Source organism: Lissotriton vulgaris, chromosome 2_1 (genome assembly GCF_964263255.1).
Source record: "Lissotriton vulgaris chromosome 2_1, aLisVul1.2, whole genome shotgun sequence".
Taxonomy (NCBI): domain Eukaryota; kingdom Metazoa; phylum Chordata; class Amphibia; order Caudata; family Salamandridae; genus Lissotriton; species Lissotriton vulgaris.
The window spans coordinates 2,062,955,909-2,062,977,169 of NC_141687.1; the positions used below are offsets into that span (position 1 = coordinate 2,062,955,909).

The 21,261-nt window shown below is 42.7% G+C and overlaps 1 protein-coding gene across 2 annotated transcripts in view; it reads left to right on the plus strand.

The window, feature by feature from the left end:
• DMXL2 (Dmx like 2) overlaps positions 1-21,261 on the plus strand; it is a 2,078,996-nt gene that overhangs the window by 237,132 nt on the left and 1,820,603 nt on the right. For both annotated transcript variants that reach the window (XM_086958287.1, XM_086958289.1), the window contains exons 11-12: positions 9,781-10,064; positions 14,482-15,157. In XM_086958287.1, coding sequence (XP_086814413.1) covers positions 9,781-10,064; positions 14,482-15,157 — 960 coding nt within the window. The remainder of the gene's footprint in view (positions 1-9,780; positions 10,065-14,481; positions 15,158-21,261) is intronic.

A 21,261-nucleotide genomic window follows, 5' to 3' on the forward strand; every position in this document is an offset into this window, starting at 1 on the left:
TAAAACCTGGAATTCTTTACCCACTCAGTTCAGAGCAGAATCTTCGGAAATGGTTGTTTAGATCTCCATAGTATCTGATGGGGCTACTCTGATCTATATTCTTTTATTCGGTTGATTAGATTGATCAGCACCATATGGTGTAACCAGGTGCATTGCAAATGATTTATTATTATTATTATATGCTGGTGCTGTAAGTCATTTCTTCTGAACAAATTGTGCATATTCACATTAACTTTCAATTGTAAATGGCAGTTTTAGGTCTCTAGCAAGAAAAAAAATTATTCTACTGATGGACTATTTGTACATGGATAAAAACCATACACCACATTGCTCCATGCCCAATTAAACAAAACAAAAACTCTTCTGGATCCGAAAGTCCACATTTGGCATTACAGGCTGAATTTTGACTGAATGGAAGATGGGTTATGTTCTGAGAATGCATGGAAAGGAAGAGCCCTCTAAATGAGATATGTGCTAGTGGGAATCAGCACAAGTACAGGTCCTTAAAGACAGGTGTGGTGTGGTCAAGTTTAGCATTTGCTTTGTTGCAGCATTCTGGATCCAATGTAAGTTACTGACTAGGTGGTTTAGGAGCCCAATAGAAAGCTGAATGGCATAGACAACACTAGGGCTGTAGAGGCCAGAAGTCGTGAGAGTCCCAGGTGAGGGTAGATCTTGCAAGGGTTTCTCTTCAGCTGAGAGGGATAACCTAATGATTACTCCAGTTGGGATGAGAGCTGGCATTGCTAGGAATGTTTTTGATTACACTTGGTGGCAATGGTTCGGCTGGAGATCCATCATCTTCAAATAGTCTTAGTTCCGTAACCTATTGCAACTCAGACCATGAGAACTACCGACTGTTCATTCTATTAAATATGTTGACACACATAAATCTTAGTTGAAATCGAGAACAATTGTTGACAACTCCATCATGTATGTCCAAGCCCCAAAAGTATTCACGCAAAAATCGAGGTATTTAATGGACTCTCCATAAAAACTGATCAAGTTGATTGATGGATGGCGGATACTCAGGCGGCTGCACGCCAAATTATACAGATTGGTCTGGACACTGCGGACTCCGTTGTTAGAATCATGTGTTCTTCTGTTACCGCGAGGAGAACTGCTTGGCTCCGGTCATCTGAGTTCTTTCCTGATGTAAAGGCTACTTTTCTTAACCTCCCCTTTGATGGCTCCGGGCTGTTTGGTAAAAAGGCAGATACACCCTTGCAGAGGTTCAAGGCATGTAAAGCCAGGCGGTGTGTTTGGGGTGGTGGCAGCTCCCTATCCCCTCTGCTTAGCTTGTGGCCAAAATAATTACGAACAGTGGGGATTTTAATACTTATTGTTCGAACTTTTAAATTGGAAAGATCGCATTTCTATTTTATTTACATTTCACTCTGCCTAACCTTTTTGTTATACAGGAACATCGCGGGGGTGCTCTGACTCACTCGTTAGTCTTTTTACAAGCCTCTCCGGGCCCCTTTCACCGCGGCTGGTGCTCCGGTCGTGGTGAGGGTGGGCGGCCATCTTAGGAGTAGTCCTTCTCCCCAGCAGAACTGGTGGCAGTGTTCTAGCTGGGGGAGAGAGGACTCGGCATAAAATTAGCATGCCTTCATCAACGCGCAGCGGTCGCGCATGGCGGGCGCGCCTTAGGCGCGCCGAAGGTAAGCCAAAGGTCAGCCAGTCTGCGCCTGTCCGCGCCTCGGACGTGGCGGACGCAGGACGGGCTACCTATCAGTTATGGAGCCAGGATAATACTGCGATTAGGTACACTCGATCGAGTCTGATGACGCTTCGCCCGTCACCTGAGATGGGATCAACTTGTCAGGATAGACCCAGTCAGTCTTAAATCCTGCTCCGCGTGTGATTTTTCATGCTGTATAAATGAGACTACTCCATCAGTTTCCTCCTTAGGTCTAGCCTCTATCTCTGCAGCTTTAATCAATGCACGCTCAATGTGTAAACATACAGCAGAAATGTTTTCTTTATTAGAAGATGGCACATTGGACCTGTTGTTTATTACTGAAACATGGCTGAATAGCTCATGTGCTCCCTACATTGAGCTGGCCATTCCCAGAGGTTTTAAGATACGGAGGAAAGACAGAGCCAGCGGTAGGGGTGGCGGTTTAGCCATTATCTTTAGGGATTCTTGGGCCCTCCATATAGAAAATACGGATGATATAGTGGAGGGTGAGATTGTGAATTTTTCCTTGATTTTGTCCCCTCGCTTTACATTGGGTGGATCCCTTATTTATCGACATCCAGTACCTCCGGGTCCTTTTCTCAAAGCTCTTCTAGAGACTCTGGTCCCCCGAGCAGTGAGGTTTTCACGTTTCTTACTGCTTGGTGACCTGAATATCCACGTAGATCAGCCTGAACTCCAGGAACGTAAGCTTCTAAACGATTCTTTTGACCTGGCGTCTTTAACCCAATGGGTCTCCTCCCCTACACATATAGGTGGGCACACTCTAGATGTCATATGTTCTAACTTTCCTTTGAAGGTTGATCCCCCTCAAATTTTAACTTGGACAGATCGGCTGATTAGATTTACTTGGTCGGCCATGAAAGACACTCCCAAGCCTTGCAGGAATACGTTCCCCCCCGAAGATCAATGTAGGTAATTTTATTACCTCGCTCGATCAAAACAGAGCGATCTTGGGAGGGGAATTGGATTCTGCACTTCAGGTTTTCGATGATTGGCTGAGAGCAGGGATATCCGCCTCATCGAAAGGGTTGAAATCAGGTAGAGATAGGATGACCCCCTCGCAACCCTGGTACTTACCCAAATTACGCATTCTTAAGCTTGCCTGTAAGAAATTGAAGCGAGTATGGCGGGCAGATTATTGCCCAAAAGCCAAGGTAGCTTACCGTTCGGCACAGCGGGAGTACTATGCTAGTATTAAACTGGCTAAATCTGAATACTTTACCAGAAGAATTGAGAGAGCTAATAATAACAGTCGGGAAATTTTTTCCATTGTCAAGAGCTTTCTCTCCCCGTGTGCTGAACAAACATCGGTGAAACCCTCTACTGAATGGTGTGAGAATCTTTCCTCTTTTTTTCTAACAAAAATTGCTACAATACAGCAAAGTCTTAGAACGACGGTGGTGTGAGTAGGACTGCTGAAAATGTTAGATTTATAATACCGCCTACTTATACTATGGAGAGATTTACTCCCCCCTCAGTGGAAGACACCTTGTCTGCAATTAAATCTTTGAGATCCGGTGCCCCTGGTGATACATGCCCGGCCCGGGTGTTGGCTGAAGTGGCAGAATCAGTGGCATTGGAGGTTTCTCAAATAATGGGTCTATCCTTTGAAACTTCCAAGGTTCCTGCGGAATGGAAACAGGCAAAGCTGCTTCCCTTGTTGATGAAAACTGGTGCTGATCCTGCTATGCCGGGCAATTGCAGACCCATTTCCCTGCTTCCAGCCATGGCAAAAATTGGAGAGAAACTTGCCTTTAGTTAGTTGAATACCTTTGTGGAATCATCGAAAGCTCTCCACCCTGCTCAGTCTGGCTTCCGTGCTGCACACAGCACGGAGTCAGCCTTGGTCGAGATCACAGAGGCGATTAGGGAGTGTTTGGACAGTGGAGGCTCTAATTTTATTGGACCTCTCTGCTGCGTTCGATACTGTCCCGCACTCACTTCTCCTGACTCAATTGGCTGAGATTGGTGTGCTAGGCTCAGCACTGGAATGGGTGAAATCTTTTTTGTCCGACAGGTTCCAGCAAGTATGGATCCCACCTTTTTCTTCCTCGGCCAAGCCTCTTACTACCGGGTTACCTCAGGGATCTACATTAAGCCCATTGCTTTTTAATGTATACCTTACCCCACTTATAGTGTTGGCCGAACAAATGGGGGCCAAAATTATAGCGTATGCTGATGATACGCAACTTTTATTTACATGGCCAGATACAGCACTTAATACTGAGGTCATTCGTTCTTGTCTTTCTGCGGTGTTCAATTGGTTAGCAGTGGCACAGCTAAAATGTAACGAAGACAAAACAGAGATTTTGCTGTACGGCCAATTTCCGCCCAATTTTAGAGAACTTTTGTGGCCTCCTGATTTTCCCCAGCCAAGTTCAGTCACCATCCCGGCAAAGAACCTGGGAGTATGGTTTGGGGAGGATCTGAGATTTGAGGCACACATAAAAAAACTTACAGGGGTTTGCTTCGGATCTCTCAAAGCTATGCGGAAGTTCTTTCCATATCTTCCATCTTCAGCAAGAGAGTCGGTTGCGAGGGCACTAATTCTATCACGGCTCGATTATGCCAACTCTCTTCTTAGCAGAACTCTAGCCTTCCTAGTCGCCAGACTACAGATTATTCAAAATGTGATGGCGAGACTTCTGTGCAATGTGCCCAGCAGAGAGAGTGTGCGAATCCATTTGAAGGAGCTACATTGGCTGCCGGTGACTCAAAGGATTACTTTTAAAATCCTAGCACTAGCATTTAAAGCAGTCAATGATCTTGGGCCTTTCTATTTGAGGAAAAGATTCAGCCGATACACTCCCGCTCGTTCTTTACGTTCAGCTGGTTGCAATTTTCTGAATGTTCCCAGCTTTCGGCGAGTGCGCCTTGGAGGCCAGTCAATTGCTGTTCTTGCGGCTTCGGCCTGGAACACTCTGCCTTTATCCTTGAGATTGATCCAGAATTTTGTACCTTTTAAGAAGGCACTGAAGACTCATCTTTTCAGATCTGCTTATTAGACTTTTGTTAATTTTCTCCTGTTTCCTTCTGGCCACCTGCTTGTTTTTTTACTTTTCGCGCCAGGATACTCTGGAGTAACAGAGCGCGTTATATAACAGATAAAATAAAAAAATAAAAATAAAGTGTTTGGGCCTGCAGGCGCAGCTTAGAGGCCCCGGCTACAGAAAAATTTGAGGCTTTGCAAGGACGTCCCTTCGGTCCTACAGGCCATCTCAGCACCAGCGACAACAGCAAAATCCTTTGTATAAGACCTACAAGCAAGAAAGGAGGTCGTCCACGAGGTTGTCAGCCCTCCTCCTCCTCTACCTCCCCTCCTATTTCCGGTTCAGCAAAGCAGCCCTAGATCCACCATCCTGGATCATGTGGGTCCTGTGGGGGGGGGTCGGCTTACCCATTTTCTTCAAGATTGGGAATCGGTCACTACGAACCTTTGGGTTCTGAATCCTGTGGAAAATGGGTATACCCTTCCCTTTCGGGAATTTCCTCCAAATTACCCTCCTTGTCAAGGGAGGAAGTCCTTATATTGCTAAAGAAAGGTGCGATAGAGGTGGTCCCGGAGCGGGAGAGGGGTCAGGGATGGTACTCCCGGTATTTCCTGATTCCCAAGAAGGATGGCAGGCTACGTCCAATCCGGGATCTCAGGATTTGAATCTTTTCGTGAAACAGGAGAAGTGCAAGATGCTCACCCTTGTGCAGGTTCTTCAAGCGCTGCAACAGGAGGACTAGATGGTGTCTATCGACTTGCAGGATGCGTATTTTCATATCCCAATCCTGAAGTCGCACAGAAAGTATCTCCGTTTTAGGGTAGGGTAGCAACCTAATCAGTTTGCGGTTCCGCCATTTGGACTTACTACGGCACCCCGAGTCTTCACCAAGGTGATGGAAGTGGTGGCATGCCATCTCAGGAGATTGGGGATTCCAGTGTTCCCCCATCTGGACGACTGGCTGCTCAAAGCGGAGTCGCCAGAGAAGGTGCTTCATATCTGCAGGTGACAACCCAGCTGTTGTACAAATTGGGTTTCTTGATAAACGTGCCCAAATCTCACATGGTGCCCTCTCAGCGCAACCTGTTCATAGGAGCGGCACTGGGCACTACTGTGTGTCGAGCATTCCCACCTCCACAAAGGATTCTCGGCATTCAGGAAATTATCCCTTTGTTGTACAATGGAGCGGTTGTTCCAGTCCTGAAGGTCCTTCGCCTGCTCTGTCTGTTTGCTACCTGCATTCTGCTGGTCAACCAAGCACGCTGGCATATGAGGGCACTTCAGTGTTGCCTCCGCAGGCAGTGGTTTCCGCACAATGGGGATCTCAGGGAGTCCATCAAGATCTCCCGAGACACTGCAGCGGATCTGTCTTGGTGGAGCGTGGAAGGCAATCTGTCTCAAGGAAAGCCCTTCTATCTTCCTCCATCGGGTGCCACAGTGATAACGGATGCATCCACTTTAGGGTGGTGTGCTCATCTGGGGGACCTGGAGATCAAGGGTCTTTGGCCTCAAGAGGAAAGGTTGTTTCACATCAACCTTCTAGAGTTGCGGGCAATACGTCTGGCGCTCAAGGCCTTCCTCCCTTCCCTTCGCTGTCAGTCGGTTCAAATCCTGACGTACAACACTGCCGCGATGTGGTATGTCAACAAGCTGGAAGGAGTAGGGTCATATTGTCCTTGCAGAGAGGCTCTGCCTCTCTGGTCCTGCTGGGTTCAGGACCACCAGATTTGTCTGATGGCAAATAATCTGGCCGGAGTTCTGAACATGCGTGCAGACAGTCTCAGTCGGCAGTTCTCTGCCGACGACGAGTGGAGGCTTCATCAAGAGATGGTTCGTCACGTCTTTCCGATGTGGGGAACTCCTTGGGTGGACCTGTTTGCCACTCACAAGAACGCTCACTGCCCGTCATTCTGCAGTCTCCAGTATCTGATGCAGGGAGCTTTGGGGGACGCGTTTCAGTTGAGTTGGGGCTCACAACTCCTTTGCGTGTTTCTCCCCATACCCTTGATTCCTTGGGTTCTGAGGAAGATTCGCCAAAGACCGGGCCAAAATCATATTGATCGCCCCGGATTGGCCAAGAAGGGTGTGGTACACAGATCTACTTCTCCTCTTGTCGCACCCTCCGCTCCGTCTCCCTCTTGGGGCAGACCTCCTCTCGCATTCGCAGGGGCAGATTTTACACCACTACCTCCAGAGCTTGCACCTTCATGCCTGGAGATTGAACGGGGCAACCTGAACTCTTTCTCTCTCCTGCCTGACCTGGTGGATGTTATTTTATCGGCCAGGCGACACTGCACTAAGTCTATCTATTCCTACAGGTGGTCCAAATTTGTCAAATGTTGTGGGGAGAAGTCTATTGACCCTTTCAGAGCTCGTTTATCCAACATCCATTAGTTTGTTCTATCTCTAGCCCAGCAGGGCTTTGCTGTGGCTGCTGTGAAGGGCTATTTATCAGCTTTGTTGGCGTTCAATTGCTTGCTGGATCAGCCATCCTTGTTCAAATTGCCCATCGTGTTAAGGTTCATTAAGGGCTTTACTAACAAGTTTCCTCCCACTCCCTTTATTGTGCCTCAGTAGGACTTAAATCTGGTCTTAAATTACGTGATGGGTTCTCCCTTTGAGCCCTTGCACAAGTGTCCCTTGAGACTGTTGTACTTTAAGACAGTTTTTCTTGTAGCCATTACATTGGCAAGGAGGGTAAGTGAGCTTCAAGCTCTGAGTTCGAAACCCCTGTTCTTGACCATTCATGCTGAAAGGATGGTACTTGGGACCAGGGCTGCTCTTCTGCCTAAGGTGGTAACTCCCTTCCATCTGCGGCAGTCCGTTAACCTTCCTACCTTCTATCCTCCCCCTCACCCTTCCAAGGAGGAGGAGCGGCTTCACTGTCTGGACCCTAAAAGGGCGGTGAGTTTTTACCTTGATAGGACTAAAGACTTTCGTGTAGATGACCAGCTCTTCGTGGGCTTGATTGGTCGCAAGAAAGGCAGATCGGTGCACAAATGAACTCTTTCCAGGTGGATTATCTTGTGTATCAAGATCTGTTACTCTTTGGCTGGTAAGGAACCCCCAGAGGGTATTAGAGCTCACTCTACCAGAGCAACATCTTCTACTTCTGCCTTGTCTAGAGGGGTTCCTATGGAGGGCATTTGTATAGCGGCAACTTGGGCCTCCCTCCACACTTTCGCGAAGCATTACTGCTTAGATTCTGAAGTGAGGAGAGACGGACACTTTGCGCGCTCCGTCCTGCCGGATTTTATGGTATAGAAGGGTGGACACCCTTCTCCGTGAGTGGGGACTGCTGTGGGACTCTATTCACAAGGTGAGGAATCTACTGGCAGATGTATCCATCAGGAGAACAAGCTACTTACCTTCAGTAACGCTTTTTCTGGTGAATACAGTATCTGCCTGTGGATTCCTCACTGACCCACCCGCCTCCCCGTTGTCCCCCCTTTATACCTTCAAGAGTGACAATGTTATAATGTTTATCTGTTTCTTTCATGGGAAGTGTATTATTTTATTGCTTTCCTGTTTTAATTTTACACTATGTCTATTGGTTTATATGCTGTGTACTGTGTATACGTAAAAAATAGGGTGTAACTGACGTCATCACGCCGACGAGTCTCTCTTATGGCTCCGGTGACGTCCGCAGAGCTGCGAGCGGAGCCATGCTATTGTGACGTCGTTCTGCGCGGCGTAGAGAGCTACGAAAAATTTCCGAATGCTGCTGTCACAGGAGATATTCACAAGGTGAGGAATCCACAGGCAGATACTGTATCCACCAGAAAAAGCGTTACCGAAGGTAAGTAACTTGTTCTTCAGTAACGATATGTCTGTAGAGACCTATATTAGTTATGGAGACCTTACTGCCCCACTCATCCTCATTGTTCTGTCAACTGATTTCTAGAGTAAGGGACTCCATTTCAGGGCCCTAGTTTTGTGCACCAGTGGTCAGTGTTTTGCATGGCTCTGTGCTTCTGGCGTGGAATGTCTTGTAAAGAACTGATGTCAACGTGCAGAGGCGGCGTCTAAGTAGATACCACAACGTCATTCCTGCGATCACGATGCCAACGACGAACGTGGAGTCTACCAACGCCACCTACCGACGGTCAGGGGTACTGCTGAAGAAAAATTCTCCAGATCCAGTCTGACTCCTGGTGGTAATTCTAAAGTAAGGAATCCATAATTAATATATGCTTCTTACAGATATATTGTTACCGAAGGTAAGTTACTTGTTCATTGGGCATGCAAAGAGGATATTCTCAGATGTATTACTGTGTGTTGAAAATCTTCATTACAAACTAAATATGAGCAAACTATCTATAGTCTGATGTGCCCAAAGCTTTTCTTGATGTGCTTATTTCTTCACCTCAGCAAGACAGTTGGTCCAGACATCCGCCCCTACATATCTCAGTTTATTTGATGCAATGGTATTGGATCAATAGCTAAACAGATATTAGAAAACTGACACTACTCCCAAAATGACAGAAGCTGTGAATAAATAATCATAAAAAAAGAATTGGCACAAGGGTGCCCTCTCTATCATTCTGTCTTCCAGCCTTTTCAGTAAAATCAGCCCGCTATCTAGGCTGTCTTCATTGCTAGGGTAATGTATGAATGGCAGCTGCTAGTTTCTGAATCCTACTGCTATCTGTGCCTTGTTTTTTTTGTGGAGCTCTGCAGAGCCTTCCTTTAATCCATCCTTTTCATATAAGCTTAAAAGAGACATTAGTGCAAATCTTAGAAAGAGGAGATCAAGAAGTGGGAGAAAAGGATAGCGCTTGAAATTACCACATCTTACTTTGTGTTTAACATAATCAGTTCGCAACCTTCTAGAAACATCTGTATACAGTTAATCAAACTGCATTATTAGAGCAAAATAAACGAGTTTTGAAATATTAGCTTTTTGCTTTAGTAGTTTCACTTCTTTTTAATTGTATTTAAAATAGTCCTTTAATATGTGATAGGTTGAACGGTGTCTGTTAATTAACACTTAGAACGTTATCCAGGTATCACAAATAATAGAAATATTGATTTTGCTTGTTAATGACTATTTTAATGTTCAGTAATTTTACATGTCTGCTTCAGAAGTTCCCTTGGATAAAGATTCAGAACTAGGATCCTCACAACATGAGGAAGAAGGAGAAGGAGAAGAAGAAGAAAGAGAAGGGAGTGACAAAGAGTCTTTACCTGAGTACACTGATAAACCGCTTCCAACAGTTTTGTTAGATCAAAAAATGGAATCTCTTCTCACGGAATGGAATAGGAATGCTGACATGCTTTTTACAATACACCCTGTTGACGGTACCTTCCTTGTTTGGCATGTAAAACATTTGGATGAATACAATCCAGGAATCTTCAGACAAGTGCAGGTATGATTTGATTTATTTGTCTGCATGCGTGTACGATCCTGAAATGACAGAGTAGGTTTTTGTTTAACATTCTCTATTATAAAATCTGACTCATGTACCGCTTCTCCCTTACAATAACATGCCCAGTACTTTTTGCCTGGTGACTCAATACCAACTGTGACAGTCTACCTAGCTCTATGTCAAGTTCTGTTTATATAGCGTTTTGGCCATATCTGCTCAGACATCAAAACATATTACCCAGGTCGCCACCTCCTACTGAGGAGATCTCAAGTATATATTAATTACTTATGCCCTTCTTCAGGATGGCCCATATCTTGTTTGATGGTACAGATTGTTTAAGTGGCTGACAAGGCTTCACCAAAACAACAGCCCCAATTGATTACTGCAAGTGGTAGATTGAGGGATCAGCTGTCATGGATTTGTCTGGTTTTGTGATTGAATTGTTGTTCTTACCTGAGATGAAGAAAACAAATTGAATGTTAATGATGCAACATAAGATGAACATTGTTTTTTCACCAAAATCTTTCATCTTGCTTTCCATTTATTCTCCAGTTATCTCTTTGGTAAGAAGTGATTACATGGCATGTCCCATTTAATGGCTTTTCACATACCAAAAATGTACCTTGTATGCAAGTTAAATCAAAACAGTCTTAACATGTATGTACTAGTGGTCTGTAACTGAGCAAAACCATCTGAATAGAGTTCACTAAGCTCGATGAGAACTTACTGTAACTGAAATATGCATTAAAGATGAAGACAGCTATTTGGGTACTGTTATAATGTTTAATAGCAAGCAGGCTGAGGAGTGTAGTGAAGGTAAACCAATAATATAATTTATGATGTAATAGTTGTGTGGAAATTGATCTTTTTGGATGAAATCTAGTTTAATATTATGAAATATTTGTGCATGGAAATTGAATTTTAATAACATTTTATATTATATTTTGAAAACAATATTGCTTTTTTTATTACATTTAGGAAATGCATGCAGCTTTGATATATAAAAAACTTTTGCATTTAGCAATCACCGTTTGCTCCCTAGAAACAATCTGTATTTTTTTTGCCATTTAGGAGTCGCCAGAGGTTGCACCTGCAAAATGCCTGTCTTGCCTCTTGTGGACTCTGATGCTACCTTTGTAACCCTTAACACAGGTGGAAAAATCAGAACCAAGAACAGGGGCAGCTCACTCTTTTGGTCGTCGGGACTCGGCTCACGTTTTCTGCCCGTATTTTTATTAGACTTGTAGTGAATAATATTAATCGACAATTATTCACTCTTATGTAAAAAAAAAAGAAAAACAAATTGTGCATGTTGAGTGCATGCTTTTGTGGTGGGAGTCTGTGTGAGAGAGACGATGTTCCTGTGTGTGTGTGTGTGTGTGTGTGCGTGTGTTTGTGAGTGAGAGTCAGTGACAGGTAGTGTGGCACAAAGAGTTGGTTGTCGTTCTAGCTATGCGTTGGCGATTCCTATTGGCGGATGTCATTGTTTGGCATGAAGAGACCGCTTTGTGGTCGCTAGGAATGGAAAACTTCTCTATTTTCACCTTGAGCTCAGGAGTAGTACACTCTGATGCCAGCCAAGGGTCCAGGACACAAGGAGCAACACTTGCGGATCAGAAATCACTCCAAAAGGGCTCAGGCAGGTCCAGTTGGTGCTGGTCAGATGCAATTAGGCCTCTGAAAGCTTGTTGTGTCTGTAGCTCAAACAGATTAGCCCACTGGCACTTGGGGAGCATGCGTTAAAGGCACGCAGGTCCAATTTCCCTTCTTCAGACAGCAATGTAGTACTTCTTAGGAATCTTCCACAGGTCCAGGGATGTTCTGGTGAGAGGCTCTAGAGGTGCCACTTCAATTCCCAGTGCTAGTCTGTGGGAGCGGGATACCCCTTTCTTCTCACTGTCCCCCTTTTCTGGGTTTGGCTTCAAACTGTATAGGGTACAAAAGGGCATGCATGCTTAGGAATAAGCTGCATTTGTCATTCGCAGTAAGGGGGAGTGCAAGTGCTGAGGCCACCTTTTGAAGCTCTGGAAGGTATGAGTACAACCCCCAGGACATCCTGCTCAGGAGAAAAACACCCTACCCCCCACACCCAAGGCCCCTTTGTCCCCATGTCACACAGGAATACACAAAAACTATAGTGGAGCCATTGACAGTCATGTGAGCCTAGGCACAGGCAGAACAGCACATTTGGCTTAAGGTAGAAAAATGCTAGCTTTTCAAAAGTGGCATTTTCAGAAGAGTAACTTAAAATCCAAATTTACCATTAAATAGGATTTTAAATTACAATTCATTTGAGTGAAAGTAGCATTTCTCTATCTGTTCCCAAAACTGAAAGTTGTCACATATTATGGGTAGTAATGTAGCTCAGTGTTAGCCCATGAGAGAGAAAGCCTTTTAACAGTAAAAAATGACTTTAGGAGTTTTTCATGGTTAGTATAAAACGTATGTACACGTCTTATTTTTTTTAAATACCAGCACCCTGCTCTGCGAACCTGCAGGGCCTACTTTAGGGGTGACTTATAAGTGGTAAAAAGGAATATTTAGACCTGGCAAAAGGTTTATTTTGCCAGGTCACCATAAAGTCCATTCCCTCTAGGGAGATGGACCACCTCAACAGTTAAGGATTCTCATCCCGAATTTGCATTAGCCATCTGAGGGTTTGGTGGCCAACTGAACCCAGTGAGCCCTAAACATATATCAACTTCATCAGTGCCAGACCACTGCAAAGGCTTCCCGTTCTATTTGATTCCACCTTTGCTTCCAGGGAAGTAACATCCTACTGATGAAGGCTACAGGTTGATCCAAATCCTCTTCATTTAGCTGCGAGAGCACAGCCCCATGCCATGCTCGTAGGCGGCTGTGAAGAATACATTCTTGGGAGAAGTCAGAGGCCTTGTGGTCAGGGTGTCAAAAGCATTCTGGTACGCCTCTGTCCAGATCACCTGCTTCTTGCGAGTCTGCTTTGTCAAGGGTGCAACAATGGTGCCATAGCGCTTCACAAATTTCCTGTAGTAACTGGTGAAGCCTAAGAGGGTTCTCATCTCTGTCTGGATCTTGGAGAGCTCCCAAACCAGAATGGTCTCAATCTTGCCCAAGAGGGGCTGCAGCTGCCTCTTCCTCAGCTGTCTCTACCTGTCTTTGACACACCTCTTCCTCTCTACCTGACCCTCTCTCGATCTACGGCTGCGTTATTCTCCCCTCTCCGATTTACCTTTCTGTTCACCTGAATCTTTTTCTTCTACACCTCACTTCTTTGTCTACCCTTCACCCCTCGCTACCCTTGTGTTTGCCTCACTATGGTCTTTATCCGACCCACCTTTCAGTGCCTCTTCCCATTTCACATCCCTCCCTCACAGTGCTCTCCTAGCATGCATCTGTTTCTCCCCTCACCACCATGCCTGCCTCTACCCCTCCTTACCTTTCTAACCAGCCAAACATTCTACCTTCCTGTTATTCCTGGTAGTGCACTCCTTTCAATGTATCTTCCATCTTCATGTTTCTATTCTTCGGACATTTCATGAACGCAATTTGAACTTATTTTACTGCTAAATCGACCCGTTTTTCTTAGTGATTTAATTTGTCAGTATACTTACCGTTACTTCTTTAATTGCCCTATACTTTAACTTTTAAATTGCTTACCACCTGAGCCTCCGCCACTAGCAATATGGAATACTGAAATGCAGGCATCACTACCGTTATCCAGGAACAGGAGATGGCTGGGTGTTAATGAATGTTGTCTGAAAGAACGGATTTTTCTGTCAAAAAAAGGTTTGTAACGACTCTGGCCCCATGGGGAAATGCCCAGTGGAGTAAACGGTCAGCATGGCCCTTTCCAGTGTATACCTCATAGTCCATTTATTTAATAAAATCTTTGAGAAAGAGTTCGAAGGAGCACAAAGAAATTCAAGCAGGAATCCATATTTAACAGTTTTTATGATTTGGCGTTGTTCTCTTGTAATGGACAATTCAGACCACACCTTCGAGACAGATGTGAATGTGTCTAGGTTATTTGTAAACAAGGGCAGCTACTAGCATTTGCTTTTCATGTCATAATTCTAAAAAACTGAGTTAGGAGCTTAGCTTGGGAGTTAAGTTACAGCAAATGCGAGCCATCATGACCGGAAAGTAAAATGTTTGATTTTTTTTTTCAAAGGTAGTTCTGTGTTCCAAATTTGTCCCATCAGCAAAACCTTTCAAAATAGGCCAGATTTTTTGTACTGTTCTTTAATTACGTAGGTGAAAAAACACTTTGGACTTCATTTCGTCTCCACATTTAATGAAATAGTTTACAGAACTGTGGTTTTGGCATGGTTTTAGTGTATTTTTCGAATATTCAAATTAAATGCATCTCATTTGGTAATGTATGTAAAATCATAGCAAGCAAATAAACAACGTTTCTTAACCCTTCGTTTTCTAGGTTTCATTCTCTTCTCGGATTCCAGTTGCTTTTCCTTCCGGTGATGCAAGCTCACTCAGTAAAAATATTTTGATGTATGCCGCTACTTCTATGCATGAGAATTTCTCCTCAAGCATTTCTTCTCACATTTCAGTGGATAAAAAATCAAGCACCCCTGAAAGCCCAGCAACTGTTCCTGTGGTTGCTCCTTCAGTGATGATGGTTTCAAAACACATTGATGGGTCTCTTAATCAGTGGGCAGTCACATTTGCTGATAAATCTTCATTCACAACAGTTCTCACTGTATCACACAAATTTCGATACTGTGGACACCGATTCCATCTCAATGATTTGGCTTGCCACTCTGTTTTGCCACTGTTGCTCACGTCATCACATCACAATGCCTTATTAACTCCTGAATCTGAACTTTCTTGGGATTCTGACAGCTATAATAGAATTATGGACCCTGCCAAGCATTTTAAAGGCTCCTCTAGGCAACATTTCCGAAATGCAGCTACACGAACGTTTCATGATCCAAATGCAATATACAGTGAGCTCATTCTGTGGCGTGTGGACCCAATCGGACCCTTGTCATACAGCGGAGGTGTGTCGGAATTGGCTCGAATTAACTCACTGCATACTTCAGCCTTCTCAAACGTTGCCTGGCTTCCAACTCTTATTCCCAGCTACTGCCTAGGTAAGATGTGTTAATTACGAACTCGTATCAAAATTAACTAGTTTTAGCATTGTCTGTTAGCCAGCACCATGCACACTTACATGTGGTGCATTTATATTACAACAGATAATCTAATGAGCAAATGTTTTGTACTTTTTTGTTCCTTTTTCTTTAGTAAAGAGATGTACCATTTAAATGAATGTTTGTGCTTTAAACATATTACATTTGATGTAACATGCAAGAGGAAGTTAATTGACTTTGATAAGACAATCCTCCATAATTTAGCTACTTACTCAATATAGGTTTAATCTCACTTTTAGGCCATGTCCACCAACGGGCATAGCGTAAAAGTGGGATTAAACATGCATTTGAATATGAGCTTGAGTGTCGACACCCCTTTTTGTGGAACAAAAAAGTTTGTGTGTGTATATATATATATATATATATATATATATATATCTGAAAGAAACACGTAGTGATAGATTCCTTACCTTAGAATTACCCCCAGGTGACAGACTGGATCTGAAAAGTTTTCGGCAGCAGTACACCTGCGCATCGGAAGGTGGCGATGGGCGGCTCAGCGTCCGTTGTTGGCGTCGTGGTTTCCGAGATGACGTTGCGGCAGTTACTTAGACGCCGCCCTCGCGCGCTGACGTCAGTTCTTTCTTTTTTCGTGCCAGCAAGCGCAGATCTGGTGAGAGCGGTACAAACTGTGGTAAACTCCCTCGTTACCTATATTTCTTTTTCTAAGATTCAATTATGAATTCAAACATGCGCTGTAAACTAAATTAATCTCCATGAACATGTACACATTTATAGTAGTTTAACTTTGTTTATTTTCTTTTTATCAAGATTATTTTTGTATCATTTTTTATCATTTGAACATATCGAAAGTACATATTTACAGCATAATCAAATTTTTTCAAACTTATCAAAATATCACTTTTTAAGTGTTTTGTCTTTAGATTAAGTAGCAATAATTATATTATGTTGAGCAATGTATACAATGAATTGTTGAACTTTTCTAATTGCTTTTGCTCGTTTGCACTATGCACTTTTAAAAGTCTGCTTACCCTTTTCATGCGAAGAATGGGAGGGTTTTACATTGATCATAGTATTTAAGGGTGGAGTTTTTCCTGACACGTCATGTGATCAAGGCTGGGGTGACCCGGCTGAAACGCGTCATGTTGTGAGAGAGAGGCTTACTAAATGCACTGAAAATTTGAAGAACCTTTGTGGTGGTCCGTTCCTGGTGTTTTCACTGCTTCAGGAGTTGTTTTCCATTGATTTCAACACGCAGTGGCTGTCGGCGTGTTCAACGGACCCTCTTCACGTTTGTGGCTGGTTTTTTCGGCGGCTGTTCTCGTTCGCGATAGTTGGACTTAACCCGGAAGTGGTACAGTACTCCAGCCCCCCACTAGGCGGAACAAGGAAGCTCCGAGCGTCACGTAGGTGAAGCGGCAAGCCTGCGTTTGGCGAAGATCAGGACCACGGCGTCGGAGGATTCCAGGTCCGGATTGCGTTGCTGAGCAGGTGAGACGTTTGCTCTTGTGCGCGAAGAGGAGCCCTTTGCCTGTGAGCTGTGGGTGTGAAGATTTAAGGACTTTTAGCGACTTGTTATTTTCCAAGACTTTACTTACCGAACACCTATTTGAATATTAGGTTATCGTTTGGACTGGGAACAAGCTATTTAAACAAGTCGCTATATTATTGAATTGTGCATACCTTTATATTTGCCCAAATATTAGCGCTATGGCGTCCACAACTGACGTGCTCAGGAACCGTGATGAGCGTGCGGATGCTATGTTTGCCAATATACCGGTAACTTCTGGAACCAGGCAACAACACAATGTGCAAGCCACGGAGGTGAAAGATATCAAAAACTTGCTAAAAAAACTTGAAAAACTACAGAAAAATGAACTAACGAAGTGGTGGGAACGTAAGTCCTTGGAAAAGTACATAGAGGCAGGAAGGGTTCCTAGAGGACTGCGTGTTCTAATTGCACCTTCATTTGACAAACCTAATCCTTTGATGCTGAAAGAATGGGCTACGAATAATTTAGAATGCTCCATGAATATGGTTATAATGCTTGTTAAATATGCTGAGATTGATAGAGTGGAAATAGCGGCTGAAATAGAGTTGTTAATTGCAGAACTTGATGCATTAGACCAAAAAGACGCGGTCAAAAAAGGAAGAGAAGATATACAGAGACGCCTTGACAAACATGAGAGTGTTATAATGAATCGCAAAATAACTAAGTTTGCGCGGGACAAACGCGATTATGAGACTGGACGTGTTTTTACCTTTGCCAAGCGCTTCGATAATGTTAAAAAAGTGGCAATTAATAGTAAAGTCCAACCACCGTTAATCTCTATTAATCAAGGGACTATCTCGGATAATGCTTCAAGCTCAGGATCTAGTCTTGTTTCAAGCAATGCAGAATCAATCTCAGGAGAAAATGAGCAACATTTAAACCTGTCGGAACCCCAAAGCTTCACTCCCTCGGAGGAATTGGGGTTCATGATAGAGGACCGGCGTCAAACCCTCAGATCATGGGCACCCCAAGCGCAGCCGCAAAATGCTGTAGAAGGAACAAAAAGCGCAAAGAGGAGGAAAGCGCGGAGGCTTCAAGAAAAGAAATTGAACACGTCTGTGAGCCAGTCAAATGATGTAGACCGTTCATCTGTCAATACTGTTATAAATATGACTGAGCTAGAATTAAACACTGCAGAATTACAGTTGCTTTCTTTGGGGCTTTCTTTCTGTCCCAAAAATAATTTTAAATATGTGCAATCTCGTATTGACATTTTTAAGCTTATCAGAAAGTTGAAGCTGGTCAAGTTCCATAAATTAAAGAAGGCTAATGTTAAAGCAACAGTGATTAATGCTGAAAACCAGCCCAGCACTCGTTTCCAAGTAGCTGATGTATCTGTACTTCGTACAGTAAGTGGTTTGTCAAATGAGAATGATGAGAGTGAATTGAACACACAAGAAGACCTTCAAAGTATGGGTATATCAACATCTAATGCTGCCCTTACTCCTTTTCGGCCAGCATCTACATTCATGCCTATAATGGCAAGAGATGCGATAGACATTTTTGGGGATTGCGTAATTAGTGATCTTAAAGTCCTCCATAAAAAATGTATTTCACTGAATAAAAAAAGTCAGTATAAAGAACAACAATATTTCCGCCTTATGGATAAACTTACTAAAGAAAAAAACATCATAATCAACAAAGCAGATAAAGGCGGCAATATTGTTTTATGGCCTAGAGATGCATATTTGGAAGAGGCTAGGAAACAATTGAGCGATGTTCAATGCTACAAGCAGGTAGCCTTTCCAATCCTTTTGAAAGTAAAGGATCAAACTTTTAAAGAGTTATCCAAGTGGAAGAGGGAAAATTTAATTGACAAGGATGAGTATAATTTCTTAAGAACAGAGCATCCTATTACACCAACCCTGTACCTACTCCCTAAAATCCATAAAGAGATAACCCCAGTGCCAGGACGACCTATTATATCGGCCCAAGGAAGTTTACTTGAATCGATGTCAAAGTATGTTGATTTTTTTCTTCACGACTATGTAACTGCTTTGCCCTCATTTATTCGCGATACACAGACATTTTTTGGATAGACTGAAAGATGTCACTTGGGAGGATGGTTACCACTTGTTAGTGATGGACATCTGTTCCTTATATACAAGTATTAACCATCAAGATGGCTTGAATGCTATTAAATTCTTCCTGTCTGATAGAAATATCTGCTACAATGAGCACAACAAAATGATAGTCCAGATGACAGAAATGTGTCTAACTAACAATTTCTTTATTTTTAATAAAGAGTTGTTTCATCAGTTAAGGGGTGTGGCTATGGGGGCGTGCTTCTCTCCTAGCTATGCGTGCTTGCACGTGGGCTGGTGGGAGAAGCACGTCCTCATGCAGACCCATGGTGATGACTATTCAGAACATGTCATCAGATGGTGGCGTTTCATTGATGACGTGTTCGTCATATGGAGAGGTACAAAAGAATCCGCTATTGATTTTGTCAGGAAGATTAATAACAATTCCCTTAATTTGGAATTTACGGCAAAGGTCAGTGATTCTATGGTAGAATTTTTAGATGTAGAGGTATTTATTGATCAAAACAACATTTGCACTAAATTACACCGCAAAGCAACAGCTGGTAATTCTATTCTTCATGCCCGCAGTGCTCACCCTAGGCACCTCATAAAAAGTATTCCCTATGGTGAGTTTTTACGTATAAAAAGGATCTGTAACAGAAAGGAAGATTTAGACATTTGTTTACATGAAGCTAAGGAAAGATTTTTGAAGAGAGGTTATAGTTCCAAAGATCTACAGTGGGCCCTTGGTAAATTAAATACATTCACTGTAACAGAGGTCAGTGAGTTAACGGATGAGAATCAGATTACAATAACTGCTCCTACTCCAGTAAGGTTAATTACTACCTACAGTAGTCAAGAACATGATATCAGGAGAATTGTGAGTAGGCATCGGCCTATTCTTCATACCGACATCATTTTGTCGCCAGAACTACTTAATCAGCCTACTGTCACTTTCAGAAGAGCACCATCTATGCGAGACGCTCTAGTGAAAACTAGTCCTGAAGTGATAGAAAAAAAGAATTGGTTGACTGACAAGAGAGGTTTTGTGAAATGCTTCTCTTGTCGTGCTTGTAAGTTCGGTATAAATAAACAATTCTTTACTGACCCCTTTTCAGGGATACCCAATAAGATTAATGGTTATTATACCTGTAAAACCGACTGTGCGGTATATGTTCTGGAATGTACATGTCAACTATCATATATTGGTAGTACTAAACTTCCTGTGTTCAACAGGATCCTCCAACATTTGCGAGCAATTGTGAACTCGGATCCATCCTATCCGGTTGCTCGCCACTTTAAACTTGTACATCACAACAAATTGGATGACCTAAAATACTATGTAATTGACTCTGTTTCAAAATCAATACGAGGTGGAGACAGGGAGAAAAAACTCCGCCAACTAGAGAGTAAATACATAGTAAGATTAAATACCAAGATACCTAATGGTTTGAACACAGGGGAGGATATGGTTAACTTTCTATGAATATATTACTTTATATCGGTTTGGAATTAATATTATTTTAGAAATATACCTGATATTGGGCTCAACATCAGGTGAATAGATATTCTCTAAAGTAATATTTACATTATGTCCATTTCATGACAATTTAAGCTCCTCTGATACAGATGTTATTTATGTGTGTATATAAATGAATTTAGATTTTATATTGAAGGGTAAATTTATTAACTTTTTTTAATAATAGATTTTTAACGTAACCTTTTATTGTATATTACCTAATGGGTCTTCTAGGTTGTTCTAGTTTGATTATGAGGTTTTCTGAGAGAGGGTTATCAATCTATTATGGATCTGTTGATATTGTTAGCACTTTATTATGATCCTACTGAATTGCCTAAATTCTATTCATTCTATGTTCTAACTGTATATACACATATATACTGATTGACTGTGAATTGCTCCTTTTGTAGGGTTTCAAGGTTGTATAGTATTAGTACGTTTAATATGATATTCTTCTCTTTGGCCATGTACTAGATTTTTGATAAAATGGCATCCGCACATTCATTTATTTTAATTTATTATTTATGAAGGGTTGTAACTAACCACATTTTCATTTTCACAATTGGGTTTTACTATGATCAATTGTTATCAGAATTGTGCAGGACTAATAGTACTACTTATAGATTAGCACTTGGGCACTTGCCCTGGATTTTTTCAAACTTATCAAAATATCACTTTTTAAGTGTTTTGTCTTTAGATTAAGTAGCAATAATTATATTATGTTGAGCAATGTATACAATGAATTGTTGAACTTTTCTAATTGCTTTTGCTCGTTTGCACTATGCACTTTTAAAAGTCTGCTTACCCTTTTTATGCAAAGAATGGGAGGGTTTTACATTGATCATAGTATTTAAGGGTGGAGTTTTTCCTGACACGTCATGTGATCAAGGCTGGGGTGACCCGGCTGAAACGCGTCATGTTGTGAGAGAGAGGCTTAATAAATGCACTGAAAATTTGAAGAACCTTTGTGGTGGTCCGTTCCTGGTGT